General features: G+C 41.4%; 1 protein-coding gene across 2 annotated transcripts in view; it reads right to left on the bottom strand.

Annotated features, from left to right (window-relative positions):
• Window positions 1-15,786, bottom strand: part of LOC133606564 (pleckstrin homology domain-containing family A member 5-like) — a 148,534-nt gene that overhangs the window by 55,299 nt on the left and 77,449 nt on the right. Inside the window, exons 4-9 of one of the 2 annotated variants that reach the window (XM_061960638.2) lie at window positions 13,998-14,081; window positions 11,203-11,256; window positions 9,638-9,791; window positions 3,093-3,197; window positions 2,395-2,467; window positions 1,210-1,310 (exon numbers count right to left, since the gene is read on the bottom strand). In XM_061960638.2, coding sequence (XP_061816622.2) covers window positions 1,210-1,310; window positions 2,395-2,467; window positions 3,093-3,197; window positions 9,638-9,791; window positions 11,203-11,256; window positions 13,998-14,081 — 571 coding nt within the window. The remainder of the gene's footprint in view (window positions 1-1,209; window positions 1,311-2,394; window positions 2,468-3,092; window positions 3,198-9,637; window positions 9,792-11,202; window positions 11,257-13,997; window positions 14,082-15,786) is intronic. The other variant, XM_061960637.2, reaches the window with a different exon arrangement.

Below are 15,786 nucleotides of genomic sequence, written 5' to 3'. Positions count from 1 at the left end.
AATTTTTGTGCAAATAATTGATATGCATTCAAGTAAAGCGTTTAACAACTGGATGAGATTCTTACAATAAAATTGAATTTGTGTACAAATATTAGGGTCTTTTCTTCAGCAAATTTTACTTTTGCAAGCAAGTTATCACCTGTGATTAATAATGATTAATCCAAATTCCAAAATTGGATTATTCTGATTGAAAAAATTAATTGACAACCCTATTTTTTCTACAGAGAAACACAGATTGTAAAAAAAAAAATCCAGGAAACTAACATTGAATAAACATTACAAATTCTTTGTATTTGATTGAAGGAAATAATTACTGGATCTTAATGCAAAACATGGAAAATGTGGAGGAACTCTAGTTGGCAAGCGCAGAGATCAGACGGTCAGCAGGGCTGCACACATCTCAGGAAGAATTTTTGTAAAATAAACATATTTCACTAAAAAATTAATTAATTAATATTTGTTTATATAAATGTATTTTTTATGAATGTATAACCTTTATTTAATTTACAAAATCAGTAGAAGATCAACTACTTATTTCCCCCACTGTACAGCAAATGACCATTCACACCTAAGGAAGGTACACAGCCAGCCTCCTTGTTTCTCTGTGTTTCCATCCATCCATTTTCTACCGCTTGTCCCTTTTGGGGTCGTGGCGGTGCTGGAGCCTATCTCAGCTGCATTCGGGCGGTAGGCGGGGTACACCCTGGACAAGTCGCCACCTCATCGCAGGGCCAATACGAAAGACAGACAACATTCACACTCACAATCACACACTTTTAACGTCTTAAATGCAGCAGGCTAACGATCAATGACCTCCATCCATCCATTTTCTACCGCTTGTCCCTTTTGGGGTAGCGGGGTGTACTGGAGCCTATCTCCGCTGCATTCGGGTGGTAGGTGGGGTACACCCTGGATGCCACCTCATTGCAGGACCAACACAGACAGACAACATTAAAACCTTAAAAGGGACCATCCATCTATCCATTTTCTACCGCTTGTCCCTTTTGGGGTTTCGGGGGGTGCTGGAGCCTATCTCAGCTGCATTCGGGCGGTAGGCGGGCTACACCCTGGACAAGTCTCCACCTCATCGCAGGGCCAACACGAAAGACAGACAACATTCACACTCACATTCACACACTTTTAACGAAAAGTTGCCACCTAATCGCAGAATCAATGACCTGAAATCATTTAATTGACATTTTAATTCACCTTGAAGGCATATTTCCTGCTGATGTGGTCGTCCACAGACAGCATGGAGACGTGAAAGCTCGGCAGCAGGATACTGCCCAGGATGCTGTCTTCTTTTTCATCTACAACATATAAATAATGACACAATTTTAAAAAATGTCAAAAAATATGATAATTGCATGCAATTTTTTGGTTGTTTGGTAGCGTTTTAAGCTTAGTATTAACCTTTTTGTACATCCACAGGTATACTGTGTGCACAGCGTACTTAGTGAGAATTTTGACACTGTAGTGAATTAGATTTATATAGCGCTTTTCTCTAGTGACTCAAAGCGCTTTTACATAGTGAAACCCAATATCTAAGTTACATTTAAACCAGTGTGGGTGGCACTGGGAGCCGTTGGGTAAAGTGTCTTGCCCAAGGACACAACGGCAGTGACTAGAATGGCGGAAGCGGGGATCGAACCTGGAATCCTCAAGTTGCTGGCACGGCCACTCTACCAACCGAGCTATACCGCCCGCATTGCGGTATAGTGCCTGTAGCACTGTCCCAAAATCCTTTATTGTTGTTCCATCCATTAGTGCGCCAAACAAAGTATTTCAATTGAAACACAGCCCTACTGTACAGAGTACACTTATTGAAATTCACTGATGCAAGTATTCAATTTGGGACACAGCTTGTATTTTTGAACAACTGTGAGTATTCTTTTTTTCGTAGTTTTAATAGTATAAAAAGTATTGCATCATATTGAGAGCTGTTTATAAATTTATAACACCTCATTTGACTGTAGCTTCACGAAACAGAATTAATTAAAGAAAGTGTTCAGATGATTGTGTAGTGTATCTGAACGCCCCTGCAAAATGCAACCACTATAATTAGCATATTATAAAATAAACACCTATCAAAACTGAACATTATTCTTTTTGAAAATGGTGTAACATTTGTTACATATTATTAGATTGTGCAGGAAATGTGGACGGTCAGTTGGTTGGTTGGTCAGTATATGTAGGAAGAAAATTACACTAAAATGTTTTTTCATACCGTACCATACAGACAGCAGCGTGTGACCATGCATTTCTTGTTAATTCAAAAATCATTCTTTATCTGCTTGCAAAACTCTGTATTCATTAGGTGTTTTAATGGGTTATCCACCCGTACTGTGTGTGCTATGCATGAATTAGAACCGTTTCCAGTTTGTGTCCCCTTACCACGGTAGTAGAAAAGGCACATGTCTGAGAGGACAAACCACCTCTTCTTCCACAGCTTCATGCCAGTACTGTCCTAAAGGGCCGGATGGGGGGGAGGTTATAATTACCACACAATCTTTTAATAATGATGTTCTCTCACACACATAAGGCACAGATTTCTTAAAACCCTACCAATGTAACAATCATCGGATACGTGTAATGGTACATTTATTTGTCATCTGTTTTTGGAGTTAATACTACCATGCTTTCATTTTGAAGCTTACTTTGCACAGAACAGGAAGTTTCTATGTTTACATTGTAATGTTGTCTAACAAGACAGCGATAATAATCAAGTTAACAATACTACAACCCATGTTGACATAAACAGTCGTTTTTTACAAAGAAATGACCCTTATGCCTATCAAATTTTATGTAGACAAAAGTAGCTGACCACATATGTTCATGTTTACTATAATAACAATAACACAACAAGAAGAAAAGAACGTGAATAGACTCCTAGGCATCCAACATGTCCTCTCTCCTTTCTTTGTCCATTATAGGCGAGACTTTAAGTAAACAACTTTATTTCTTTAAAGTGGAGGAGGTCAAAAGTTGATTACTGTCAACTAAAACAGATTGTTTAAGACCTCGAAAGTTCCGCTGCATTAACTCAAATATCATTTGTCATCATCATAACACAGTGTTAAATCCTGCCTTACCTGTTTGTAAAGCCAGTTGCTTTTGACGACTGGAGCATTGAGATTCCTCTTGATGGAGTTGGACCTCTTGCCAAAGTTGTGAACCTTTTTGGAAGACCTTGAGGGCTGTTGAAAAAAGAGGAATATATAAAATAAACGTGTTGATATTGTCAAAATGGTTAGATGGATGGTGTATTTTTCTACACAGGGGAAAATAGGTTATAATAAATAGATAATGAATATTTGATAACCTGCACACCTATTCATATTTTACCAATAAGTAAACCCACAGAATGTGTCCATGAAAAACACGTATGAGTCCTGTCCCTTTAAGAAAATACTCCTAATTTCAAAAGTACTATAACATGTTTTATCCATTTTTACATTTTAAAAACAAAGTGCAATTTGCAGTGGAAAGTGTATAATGTTCTTATGAGACCCAATTGTAATAGGAATACATTGTCCGTGACATGCCTACGGTTATTTACCTGAATTTATCCAGTTTAAAAAGAAAGCACTGCATTCCAATGAGTAATTTATACTGCGATTTGACCTTTTTTAATTTTCACTGCAAACCACAAAGCTGGGTCCATTCAAGCTGGTTTATGAATAATGATATCTCATGAATATAGAATACATATGATGTTATACTTTCTTTTAGCAAGTGTACGCAGAAATACAGCATCATTTATTAATGACAGTGCAGAAACTCTGATTTCAGCTGCAATGGAAAACGGTCTATTGCAGACCTGGGCATTCTGCGGCCCGCGGGCCACATCCGGCCCTTTGTACGTCCCTGTCTGGCCCGCGTGAGGCCAATCATAAATTACAATAAAAAAATTAAAAAAGTATCTATCTCAAGTGTGCAATACAACGGTGCTGCTTTTGTTTCGAAAAGCGTTATTTTTATTACTTCTGTGTGGACGTATGCTCGTGCGCGATTGTGAGTGAATGTGAACAGCTACAATCACAAATTACAAAATAAATTTAAAAAAACATCTATGTCATGCGTGCAATACTATTGTGGTGCTTTTATTTTGAAAAGTGTTATTTATGGGCGTATGTCCGGGTGTAACCTGTGAGTGAAGGTGCACAGCGACAAGTGATGCTCGGTTATCCCCGAGACGCTAAAAAGAGAAAAGTTGATGGCGAATGGCGTGTTTTCAACAAGACATGGACTTTCAAGTATTTCTTTACAGAAATTAAAGGTAAAGCTGTGTGCTTAATTTGTGGTACACAGGTTGCTGTGTTTAAAGAATATAGTGTAACGACCTGCTGAAGTTGATATTGTGTTCTTTAGTTGCGGAAATGAGGAGTGAGGATAGACGTGCGTGTGGAAGGAACGAGATAAGTTGAGCTGTGTTAGTATAGGCTGCTCAATAAAAGTTTAAAAAGAGCGTCAGACTTGGTGTGCACTTCTTCTGGACGCTACAATTGGTGTCAGAAGTAAATCTTTGCGCATACTGCCGCTGCTTGTGTGAGCATACTGCGCTGCTTGTGTGCTCAGCCTGCTACGTCATCGGGAGGTACGTGCCACGATGTTTCCTGGCAACTTTGTCAAGATTGAAAGGTGCCGGCAGCGACTGCAGATGTCTGTGAATCCCGGACGTGAGCTCGCCGCAAAGAGAGAGAGAGAGAGGGAGGGAGGAGAGAGGCAGCGTCGACAGGTGCAGCGCGCGCTGCTTGGCATGGGGGAATTACGCCCTCAATGAAGACTCCCGGGTTTGATGGCAAGGCGAACTGGGAGGCATTTCATCCCACTTCTGACACCAATTGTAGCGCCCAGAAGAAGAGCACACCAAGTCTGTTGCTCTTTTTAAACTTTTATTGAGCAACCTATACTAACATAGCTCAACTTATCTCGTTCTTTCCACACGCACGTCTATCCTCACTCCACATTTCCGCAACAGCAACGCTTCCTCCTTCTTCGCCAATCACCTTACAGGCGTGATACATTCACAACAAAGAGGATGCAGGATAAAGTAACAGAAATTGACATTTTTGCATTGTATTATACATCAGGAACTGTTGTGTAAGAAAGTGTTAAAAATAAAACCATCAAAAGTCATCTGCTTTTGTATAAAGATAAGTTTGGTTGAATTAAAATATTATTATTATTATTATTATTTATCTTACGGTATATCAAAAATAATTTGAGCAAAATTGAATTGAAATATTGTCGGTGTGGCCCTCCAGCAGTGCTCGGGTTGCTCATGCGGCCCCCGGTAAAAATTAATTGCCCACCCCTGGTCTATTGTATATTATACAATAAACAAATAAACATCTCTGGGTACTTAAAGAGTTATATTAAACATGTGTTTGATTGCAAAGCTTGTTAAAGCCTCGCCACAAATCTATATCAATAAAGGATAGTTTGATTGATGTATTTACTTTTTTCATCAAATCTTTTTATTAATACATATCCTGATAATACGAACATTATATTATATTAATATTATATCGGCTTGTTGATTTCTTTCTCAAAAGAATCTAAAATTTACATAAACAAATACCCTGATTATCCAAATATTATATAAATATTATATGGCCAATACATTTCAGACATTATTTTTTTCCACATTTAAAAAAATTCCTGATTAACCAACTGTACATAATATACAGTATATATAAATAAATATTTTTCTTTATTTCCCATTTAAAATTTAAATAAATATATTTCCTAATTATCCAAATAATATATAAATATTATATGGGCCAATACATTTCATCCATTGTTTTTCCCATGACCAACTAAATGTTATATACGGAACATTTTATACAGTATAGACAAATAAATGTTTCTCTATATTTTCCGCTTAAAGGGTTCCTTCCATGATTATCCAAATAATATATTAATATAAGACAATAAATGTTATCTTTTTTTTTTTCGAATCTAAAATTTAAATATTACATTTACTGATTAACTAAATGTTATATATCAAGGTCAAGGTCAAGGTCAAGGTCAAGATTTCTTTAATGGTACCCGCAGGTAAAATAGTTGTGCAGACATTTGTAATTCAGTGTCAAGACAGAATGAAGCAAGCAAGCACAAATCATATAAAAACATTTTAGCATGGACAATAAAATATAATACCTAATAAACCAATAAAATCATTGTATTATCCATCCATCCATCCATCTTCTTCCGCTTATCCGAGGTCGGGTCGCGGGGGCAGCAGCCTAAGCAGGGAAGCCCAGACTTCCCTCTCCCCAGCCACTTCGTCCAGCTCCTCCCGGGGAATCCCGAGGCGTTCCCAGGCCAGCCGGGAGACATAGTCTTCCCAACGTGTCCTGGGTCTTCCTCGTGGCCTCCTACCGGTCGGACATGCCCTAAACACCTCCTTAGGGAGGCGCTCGGGTGGCATCCTGACCAGATGCCCGAGCCACCTCATCTGGCTCCTCTCGATGTGGAGGAGCAGCGGCTTTACTTTGAGCTCCCCCCGGATGGCAGAGCTTCTCACCCTATCTCTAAGGGAGAGCCCCGCCACCCGGCGGAGGAAACTCATTTCGGCCGCTTGTACCCGTGATCTTGTCCTTTCGGTCATAACCCAAAGCTCATGACCATAGGTGAGGATGGGAACGTAGATCGACCGGTAAATTGAGAGCTTTGCCTTCCGGCTCAGCTCCTTCTTCACCACAACGGATCGATACAGCGTCCGCATTACTGAAGACGCCGCACCGATCCGCCTGTCGATCTCACGATCCACTCTTCCCTCACTCGTGAACAAGACTCCGAGGTACTTGAACTCCTCCACTTGGGGCAAGATCTCCTCCCCAACCCGGAGATGGCACTCCACCCTTTTCCGGGCGAGAACCATGGACTCGGACTTGGAGGTGCTGATTCTCATCCCAGTCGCTTCACACTCAGCTGCGAACCGATCCAGTGAGAGCTGAAGATCCTGGCCAGATGAAGCCATCAGGACCAAATCATCTGCAAAAAGCAGAGACCTAATCCTGCAGCCACCAAACCGGATCCCCTCAACGCCTTGACTGCGCCTAGAAATTCTGTCCATAAAAGTTATGAACAGAATCGGTGACAAAGGGCAGCCTTGGCGGAGTCCAACCCTCAACGGAAACGTGTCCGACTTACTGCCGGCAATGCGAACCAAGCTCTGACACTGATCATACAGGGAGCGGACCGCCACAATCAGACAGTCCGAAACCCCATACTCTCTGAGCACTCCCCACAGGACTTCCCGAGGGACACGGTCGAATGCCTTCTCCAAGTCCACAAAGCACATGTAGACTGGTTGGGCAAACTCCCATGCACCCTCAAGGACCCTGCCGAGAGTATAGAGCTGGTCCACAGTTCCACGACCAGGACGAAAACCACACTGTTCCTCCTGAATCCGAGGTTCGACTATCCGGCGTAGCCTCCTCTCCAGTACACCTGAATAGACCTTACCGGGAAGGCTGAGGAGTGTGATCCCACGATAGTTAGAAATAGGAGAGCCCACCACAGATTCCCCAGGCACTGCTTCCTCATAGGAAGACGTGTTGGTGGGATTGAGGAGGTCTTCGAAGTATTCCCTCCACCGATCCACAACTTCCGCAGTCGAGGTCAGCAGAACACCATCCGCACCATACACGGTGTTGGTAGTGCACTGCTTCCCCTTCCTGAGGCGGCGGATGGTGGTCCAGAATCGCTTCGAAGCCGTCCGGAAGTCGTTTTCCATGGCTTCCCCGAACTCCTCCCATGTCCGTGTTTTTGCCTCCGCGACCGCTGAAGCCGCACACCGCTTGGCCTGTCGGTACCTGTCCGCTGCCTCAGGAGTCCCATGAGCCAAAAGAACCCGATAGGACTCCTTCTTCAGCTTGACGGCATCCCTCACCGCCGGTGTCCACCAACGGGTTCTAGGATTACCGCCACGACAGGCACCAACTACCTTGCGGCCACAGCTCCAATCAGCCGCCTCGACAATAGAGGTGCAGAATATGGTCCACTCGGACTCAATGTCCAGCACCTCCCTCGTGACATGTTCAAAGTTCTTCCGGAGGTGGGAATTGAAACTCTCTCTGACAGGAGACTCTGCTAGACGTTCCCAGCAAACCCTCACAATGCGTTTGGGCCTGCCAGGTCTGTCCGGCATCCTCCCCCACCATCGCAGCCAACTCACCACCAGGTGGTGATCGGTAGAAAGCTCCGCCCCTCTCTTCACCCGAGTGTCCAAAACATGAGGCCGCAAATCCGATGACACAACTACAAAGTCGATCATAGAACTGCGGCCTAGGGTGTCCTGGTGCCAAGTGCACATATGGACACCCTTATGCTTGAACATGGTGTTCGTTATGGACAATCCGTGACGGGCACAAAAGTCCAATAACAAAACACCACTTGGGTTCAGATCCGGGCGGCCATTCTTCCCAATCACGCCTCTCCAGGTTTCACTGTCGTTGCCAATATGAGCGTTGAAGTCCCCCAGTAGAACGAGGGAATCACCCGGGGGAGCACTCTCAAGTACTCCCTCGAGTAAATCCAAAAAGGGTGGGTACTCTGAGCTGCTGTTTGGCGCGTAAGCGCAAACAACAGTCAGGACCCGTCCCCCCACCCGAAGGCGGAGGGAAGCTACCCTCTCGTCCACCGGGTTGAACTCCAACATGCAGGCTCTGAGCCGGGGGGCAACAAGAATTGCCACCCCAGCCCGTCGCCTCTCACTGCTGGCAACGCCAGAGTGGAAGAGAGTCCAGCCCCTCTCGAGAGAACTGGTTCCAGAGCCCTTGCTGTGCGTCGAGGTGAGTCCGACTATATCCAACCGGAACTTCTCTACCTCGCGCACTAGCTCAGGCTCCTTCCCCCCCAGCGAGGTGACGTTCCACGTCCCAAGAGCTAGCTTCTGTAGCCGAGGATCAAACCGCCAAGTGCCCTGCCTTCGGCTACCGCCCAGCTCACATTGCACCCGACCTCTATGGCCCCTGCTATGGGTGGTGAGCCCATTGGAGGGGGGACCCACGTTGCCTCTTCGGGCTGTGCCCGGCCGGGCCCCATGGGGACAGGCCCGGCCACCAGGCGCTCGCCATCGTGCCCCAACTCCGGGCCTGGCTCCGGAGGAGGGCCCCGGTGACCCGCGTCCGGGCGAGGGAAATCTGAGTCTCGGTTCTTGCATTTCCATAGAAGTCTTCGAGCTGCTCTTTGTCTGATCCCTCACCTAGGACCTGTTTGTCTTGGGAGACCCTACCAGGGGGCATGGAAGCCCCCGGACAACATAGCTCCTAGGATCATTGGGACACGCAAACTCCTCCACCACGTTAAGGTGGCAGCTCAGAGAGGAGTCATTGTATTATATGGACCAATAAATGTTTTGTAATTTTTTTCCATCTAAAATACCGTACCAACTTTTTGATTAAATTAATTAACACATTTACTAATTATTAAAATACTATATAAATGTATAGTTAGCGAGATATACTATATACGTAGCTAGAAATGAGCAAGTGAGAGAGCAGGAACATTTAGATCGGTGGTATCCAAAGTGTGAGGCTATAAGGTCTGTAACTTTTACAAAATAATAATAAGAGACATTTCAGTCTGTGCCACCTCGTTCTTGTAATTTAATAACCATACTGACCCGTGTGAACGAAGAAGAGAGGGTCACTGTAGTGGCAGGGCTCTCAGCAAAGGTGCTGTTGTCTGAGCCACCTGTGTAGTTAGACGCTTCGCTCATGGTGCTCATGTGACGGTCCTTACTGTCACCGTTGTCCTGCTCTGTCTTTGGAGCTGTCCTGCCACAAGGTAAGAGACATATAGAAACAATACATTTGACCAATGTATAAAACATGGTGAGTACAAGGAATGTTATTGTTTTTTAAAAGTTAATCCAGAATAGCATCAATAGATGTTTGCAGCTGTCTCAACTGAAGCGATCAGAATAGATTCGATAGGTTTCTGGAAGTTTATTTTAGCATTTCATTACACGTAGTTGTATGCTGCATCCAAACTTTAAGTGCAATATAATGTTTTACCTTCCAGGGACGCTGCACTTATTCCAGTGTCAGAGGTGCGTACAAACAAAAGTACACCAGTTGACGGGAAAAAAAGGTGGAACGCCGGATTTGACAGGGAATGCCCATATTAAAGGGGTACTGCACTTTCTTTTGTTATTTGCCTATCATTCACAATCTTTATGTAAGACAAGAACACACTTTTTCTTTTTCTTTTGCATTATGACTCGTAAATAAATGCGATAAAAATGCCAGCTTACAATGTAGCCTACTTTGCTTCTAATTCAGGTCCATGTTGCAAGAACAATCAATCCCAGCCAACTTCATTACACAGCAGGGATGATAGTTGATTAACGAGATACCGTCTTTATTGTCTTTGAACGGTATAACAAAGAATGTAAGTCAAACTGTGGCCTCCGTTTAAAAAGACGCTGTTCCTTAATGAATCGCTGGGTGCATTGTACCACCTATTGTTTATGACAATAATAATACATTGTATTTATAAGTTCCTTTCTCAACACTTAACAAGATACCAAAAATGAACAATGAATGAATGAATCAATGGAGAAATGAAACACAGTCAAGCAGTAGTAGACTGAGTGACCTTACAAAGAACGTTGAGTCTGACTTTTGACTGCAACTGTATCATATACGTATGTTTGTTTTTGGCTGCTATGTAAATACAGTATGTACAAACTAGCCTACGCTGTCAAGAGATTTTCTTTGACACCACTTCCTCTCTGTTTGGCAAGTACGGTTAGTCTTCTCTCTGTGTGTCATCCACTATTATCCACTCGGCATCCATTGCACTGGGTGGGGGGGACCACATTGTGCCCATTGCGTTGAGTTTTTTCTTGCCCTGATGTGGGATCAGAGGAGGATGTTGTTGTGGTTTGTGCAGCCCTTTGAGGCATTTGTGATTAAGGTCTATATAAATAAACTTTGATTGATTGATTGATTGATTGATTGATTGATTGATGTGGGATCAGAGGAGGATGTCGTTGTGGTTTGTGCAGCCCTTTGAGGCATTTGTGATTAAGGTCTATATGAATAAACTTTGATTGATTGATATTATAATTGGCTATTAATATTAATAAGGCTGAAGAAAACAGCACTTTAAAGAGTGTGTTCAAATGATCAATGCTGACAGAGAAACTGAAAGCTAAACCTGCTCCATCTGTGGGTTTATTACCTGGTGTCAGCCTCAAGGGGCTTATCAGGATGGACAAGCGTTCCATATTTTGCACTAAAAATAGAACAGATGACAAAATGATAAAAATCCAAAGTAAGACTATGAATGAAATTCAATGAATAATGGCAACAAATAACAATAAAACAAAAAGTCAAAGAAGATGTGTCACAATGGAGCAAGAGATGCAGGATAGTTAAAATGCCTTTCAATGAATGTACCAACACAGCCAATGAGGTTGTGTTATGGCATTTGTTGATTTGTCTCCATATTCCCTCAGGAAAACACATAACTGTGAAGGCGAGAGATTTATGTCATATTGTTCCCCACTTAAATGCTTATTTTGCTGTTTGATTGCACAGCACACATCACTGCAGGGACATTGTTCCATTCTTTATGTCATCTAGAAGTCACATTAAACAAAAGTGAAAGCTTGGGTGTTTGAAAAAAAAAAAGGTTTGGTATAGAGTCCTATTGATTAACAACAAACAACTAAATTAAATAGAATAAAGCTAATAAAAACAAACGCCAGCAGACACCAAAATGCATCAAATTAATTTGTTTTAATCAGCCCCTTATGTCGTCCGTCAGCTAAAAATGTTTAACATGATATTGCTGAATAGACTATATGTGTAAGATTTTTCTATGACAGCACAATATGTTGACAGACACATAGGACGGAAGATCCATCGTTTGTCTTTTCAGCACGATCGCCTCCTTTCTCACAGCCATTTTAGTGCAACTGCCAGTTTGCACAAACATTTTAAACTTGCTAAATATTGACACAAAACAGCGGCCGCAAGACCGTTGCAGTCTTGATGACTCACATTGCGAGTAGAGATGTGGGAATGTATATGCTAAGGGATTTCATCGATACCAACATAAATATTCTATATCGATACCTGTATTCATCGGTACTCTTAACGGTACTATGTAATGCAGTTATGTCACCATCTTGTAAATACCACACATATCCATCACTGAGTTTCTATTCATTACGGTTACACTCAGCTGGAAATAATATTTATGTATGGCATTCATGTGCAGAGCGCAGACCTTTTACATGATGTATTATTTTTAATATATCATATAAATGAATAAAATCAATTAGCATGTTGGGTGGGTGTGCATTACCGGTAAGCAAGGTATGTTTTGATGCCACACAAACGCTGCGCAGTGGAGTGGCTTCAGAAAGCGACTGGAGACCTGACTGTGGATGCCATCTTCCTTCACAGCATCTCTATGGATTATTATTATACTTAATTTTTTTAACTTTTTTGAGTGGATTAATATTGGTTCGTGGATTATTGTATCGCTAAGAGTACGGTTGATGAGTAAAGTGTGTTCACTTCAACCTGACACTAACTCTTATTAGCCTGCGTGACTTTGAGGGACTTGCTGTGTTACAAACTTTTGTGTAGTGTTGGTTCCTTATTTGTTATTATTCCAAGACGATTTTTACATCCTACCCCTGTCTTTATTATGCGTGGCACCGGCAACTGAAGTGAATGTGACAGCGTGTCATAGTTACTACGGTCAGCTGGATGAAAAACACAGATAGCCTATCATTTGTCCAGAATTTTAACGCTCCTCCTGTACTGACCCAATTAGGAACCGGTACCAAAAAATAGTGCAACTCTGTATACACCCCTAATTGAAAGTGCTAAATAATTATATTTGCATCGCCTCTTCCCAGTATTGTGGCCGTTCTGATTATTAGCATATATTTTGAATACACACGCTAAATGGATTTTGTGCTATATTTTGCTCATTTAAGAAAGCGCACAAGCTTAGTCCATTAGCTTACCTTGCATGTGATTTAATACAGGCAAACCTTAGTAGCTTTTTGATTACATTATTTCTCCCCATTCCAGCAAGGTGCACTCTTTTCTTGTCAGCAGGTATTACGTCATTCTTTTGTTTTTTTCCTCCTTAAGTCTGCCCCGGTCTGGATGTTGAAATATTTGAGCTCAATCTTAAACATAAGCATTACAGATGTCATGTTTGCTTTGCAAGCAGTGTGTGTTGCACTAATAACGACTAAATGGGGAACAACGCCTCTTAAATCGGAGGGCACTACTGTGGAACCCAATTAAGTTGGTCCTACTTACAGTATGTCGACAACCCGTTCACGTCGAACCAACCCATCACTCCCCGGTCCAATGTGTTTTCCTTACTACTAAAAAAAGCCCAATTGAGTTGACTTTGACATACCGGTACATGGTCAACTCAACCATGTGTATATATGTATATACGCCAACTTTCCAAAGTAGTTTACACAGCATATCCCGCCCTCTTATGGCTTCTCGTATGTATTGACATACCGTAATTAGGTACATATCTAACACATGCATGTGATAGTAACATAAGCTAGCTGTTGGTGTTCTTGTTATATGTCTTGCTTCGAAAAATTTTATTGTGAGGAGGTTGCAAACAGCACCTTTAAAGAAACGGTTTAAAAAGGGTGCACTTAACTGAATGTATAAAACAACAGATGAAAAATAAATAGAGTGTGGATCGTTGTTGAAAGGTCCACTTTACAAAGAATTAATGAAAATTGTTCATGAAATAAAGTAAATCAATATGAGCTAGCAACTGATTTAAATTGGCCTTTTAGGAGCAAATGTTTATTTAATTTTGACTTATTTGTAGGGGAAATATTTGTGATTATTTGGCACATTCATCTTGATATTTACTGAACATATTTATAACACTGCAGGTCTGTCTGACTGGTAACCAGTACATAAGTTAAAAGCACATAATGCTAACCACATGCATCACGAAGCTAAGAGACTTACTGTTCATTTACTACAAAGATGCAGTTGTCTTGGGAGGGGGCTCCTGATACAGGGTGCTTGCAGGTCACCTTTCGCTCATTGTGACTGGAAAAAAAAACACAGAAAAGAGAAAGATAAGAATGTTGCAAAATAAGTGAAACACTGTTCTTGCTGCTTGAGGGTTTCTACTGCTTGTCTTTTAGACTCTGGTGTTTTTTTACCCACTGATTTGGCATTTTTTAATATGGGATTGTCTATTGCCACCCTTGGTTTGAACATGCAGTGAAAACGACACTATCATGTAATTTGTAATTAAATAGTCTAACAAAAAAGGCTAAATAAACATTATCCATGTATTTAAAGAAAAATATTTTTGTTATTGTTCATTATTAGTATCAGTGTCAGCTTTTTCTCATTACATGATGCCGTTAGATATATTTTCCCATTTTTTATGCTTCATGGGTGGCCTGCGCGTCACCAATTGGACACCCCCATTTGACCTAATTATACATTTGATTGTTTGTAGTGTGAAACATGTATACTAAATGATACAATACAAATATATAGTTATTTACTGTAATGACTGAACTCAAGTGAAAGAGTCCTTCAATGCACAATAACATTTACGCTTCCCCTGGAGTCATACGCATGCGCAGATGCAGGGGGTGCATGAATTCCAATGGGGAGCATATCTTGCCAGAACACCGGTAAAAATGTTGGCACTCGATGGAAAAATGTCTCCACTCTACTTAGCTCGATGGTTAGCTGTTAGTCCTGCTAGTGTGACTCCAAGGAGACAAGCAGAGCAATGTGTTGTGCAAACGTCCAAGGGTGTAAGAATGTGTTTCAGATTGGGGTACACATACTGTATTGGTGACAGGACAGATCTATAGAGAATTTAGGCAGAAATATGTCAAATAGGACTTAACTATAAACCGCAAAACATTCATAAAACACTATGTCACATGGACTGTTTTTAAAGGGGTCATATTAGGATTTTTTTCCGACAATTATAACACTTCTTTGTGGTCTATATAACATGTAGTGGTGGTTGCTCTGTCAACCTATTGCATAGATTATGTTTTACAGACGGTTTTCTAGATGCTTTCTGACTGTCTCTTCAGGATGCGCTGTTTCTTATTTACGTGGCTCCACTTTGACAGCAACTCCACCCCGCCAACTTTGTTGTAGTTTTTAACACTTCCATAGCGAGTCTACTGACAGATTAAGTTCAAACTATACGCTACTTTGCATTACAAATGGCAACAGTGCAGGATGCATGTGCATGTACAAGCCTGTCTGCCCCACAACAAGAGGATAGAGGAAAAAAAGGAACTTATTGACTACATCGTCGGACTACAATGTGAGCTAGCAACTGATATAGTAATCCTTTTTGGGTAAATTTATACCACATATGCAAGATCCGGTGACGTCATCGGTGCGAAAATAGTCACAGGTTTAGCAAGTTCCGGCTCGTCTGGCGGACGTATGAAAGAAGGAATTTAATAAATATAGCTGCAATGCCTCCATTGTTTGATTTAAAATGTTCTGAGCTTATGCTGATCCCAAACACACAACAGTAGGTATAAATAGGTAAGAAAAGTTAGTTTTGCATAATAGGGCCTCTTTAAAATAATAACTTTCTGACATCAAAATACTACAAGGTTTTTCAGGCAATGACAATTTATTGATGTTATTGATATAATCAAGTTTTTTTTGCAGATCATTAAAAATTTTTATAAATTATTTATTTTCTCCTCTTGCTACAGCATACTTTTTGCCCCCAGTAGCTTCCATAGCCTCTGCACTC

Source organism: Nerophis lumbriciformis, linkage group LG05 (assembly GCF_033978685.3).
Source record: "Nerophis lumbriciformis linkage group LG05, RoL_Nlum_v2.1, whole genome shotgun sequence".
Classification (NCBI taxonomy): domain Eukaryota; kingdom Metazoa; phylum Chordata; class Actinopteri; order Syngnathiformes; family Syngnathidae; genus Nerophis; species Nerophis lumbriciformis.
This window is presented reverse-complemented; position numbering and strand designations above follow the sequence as displayed.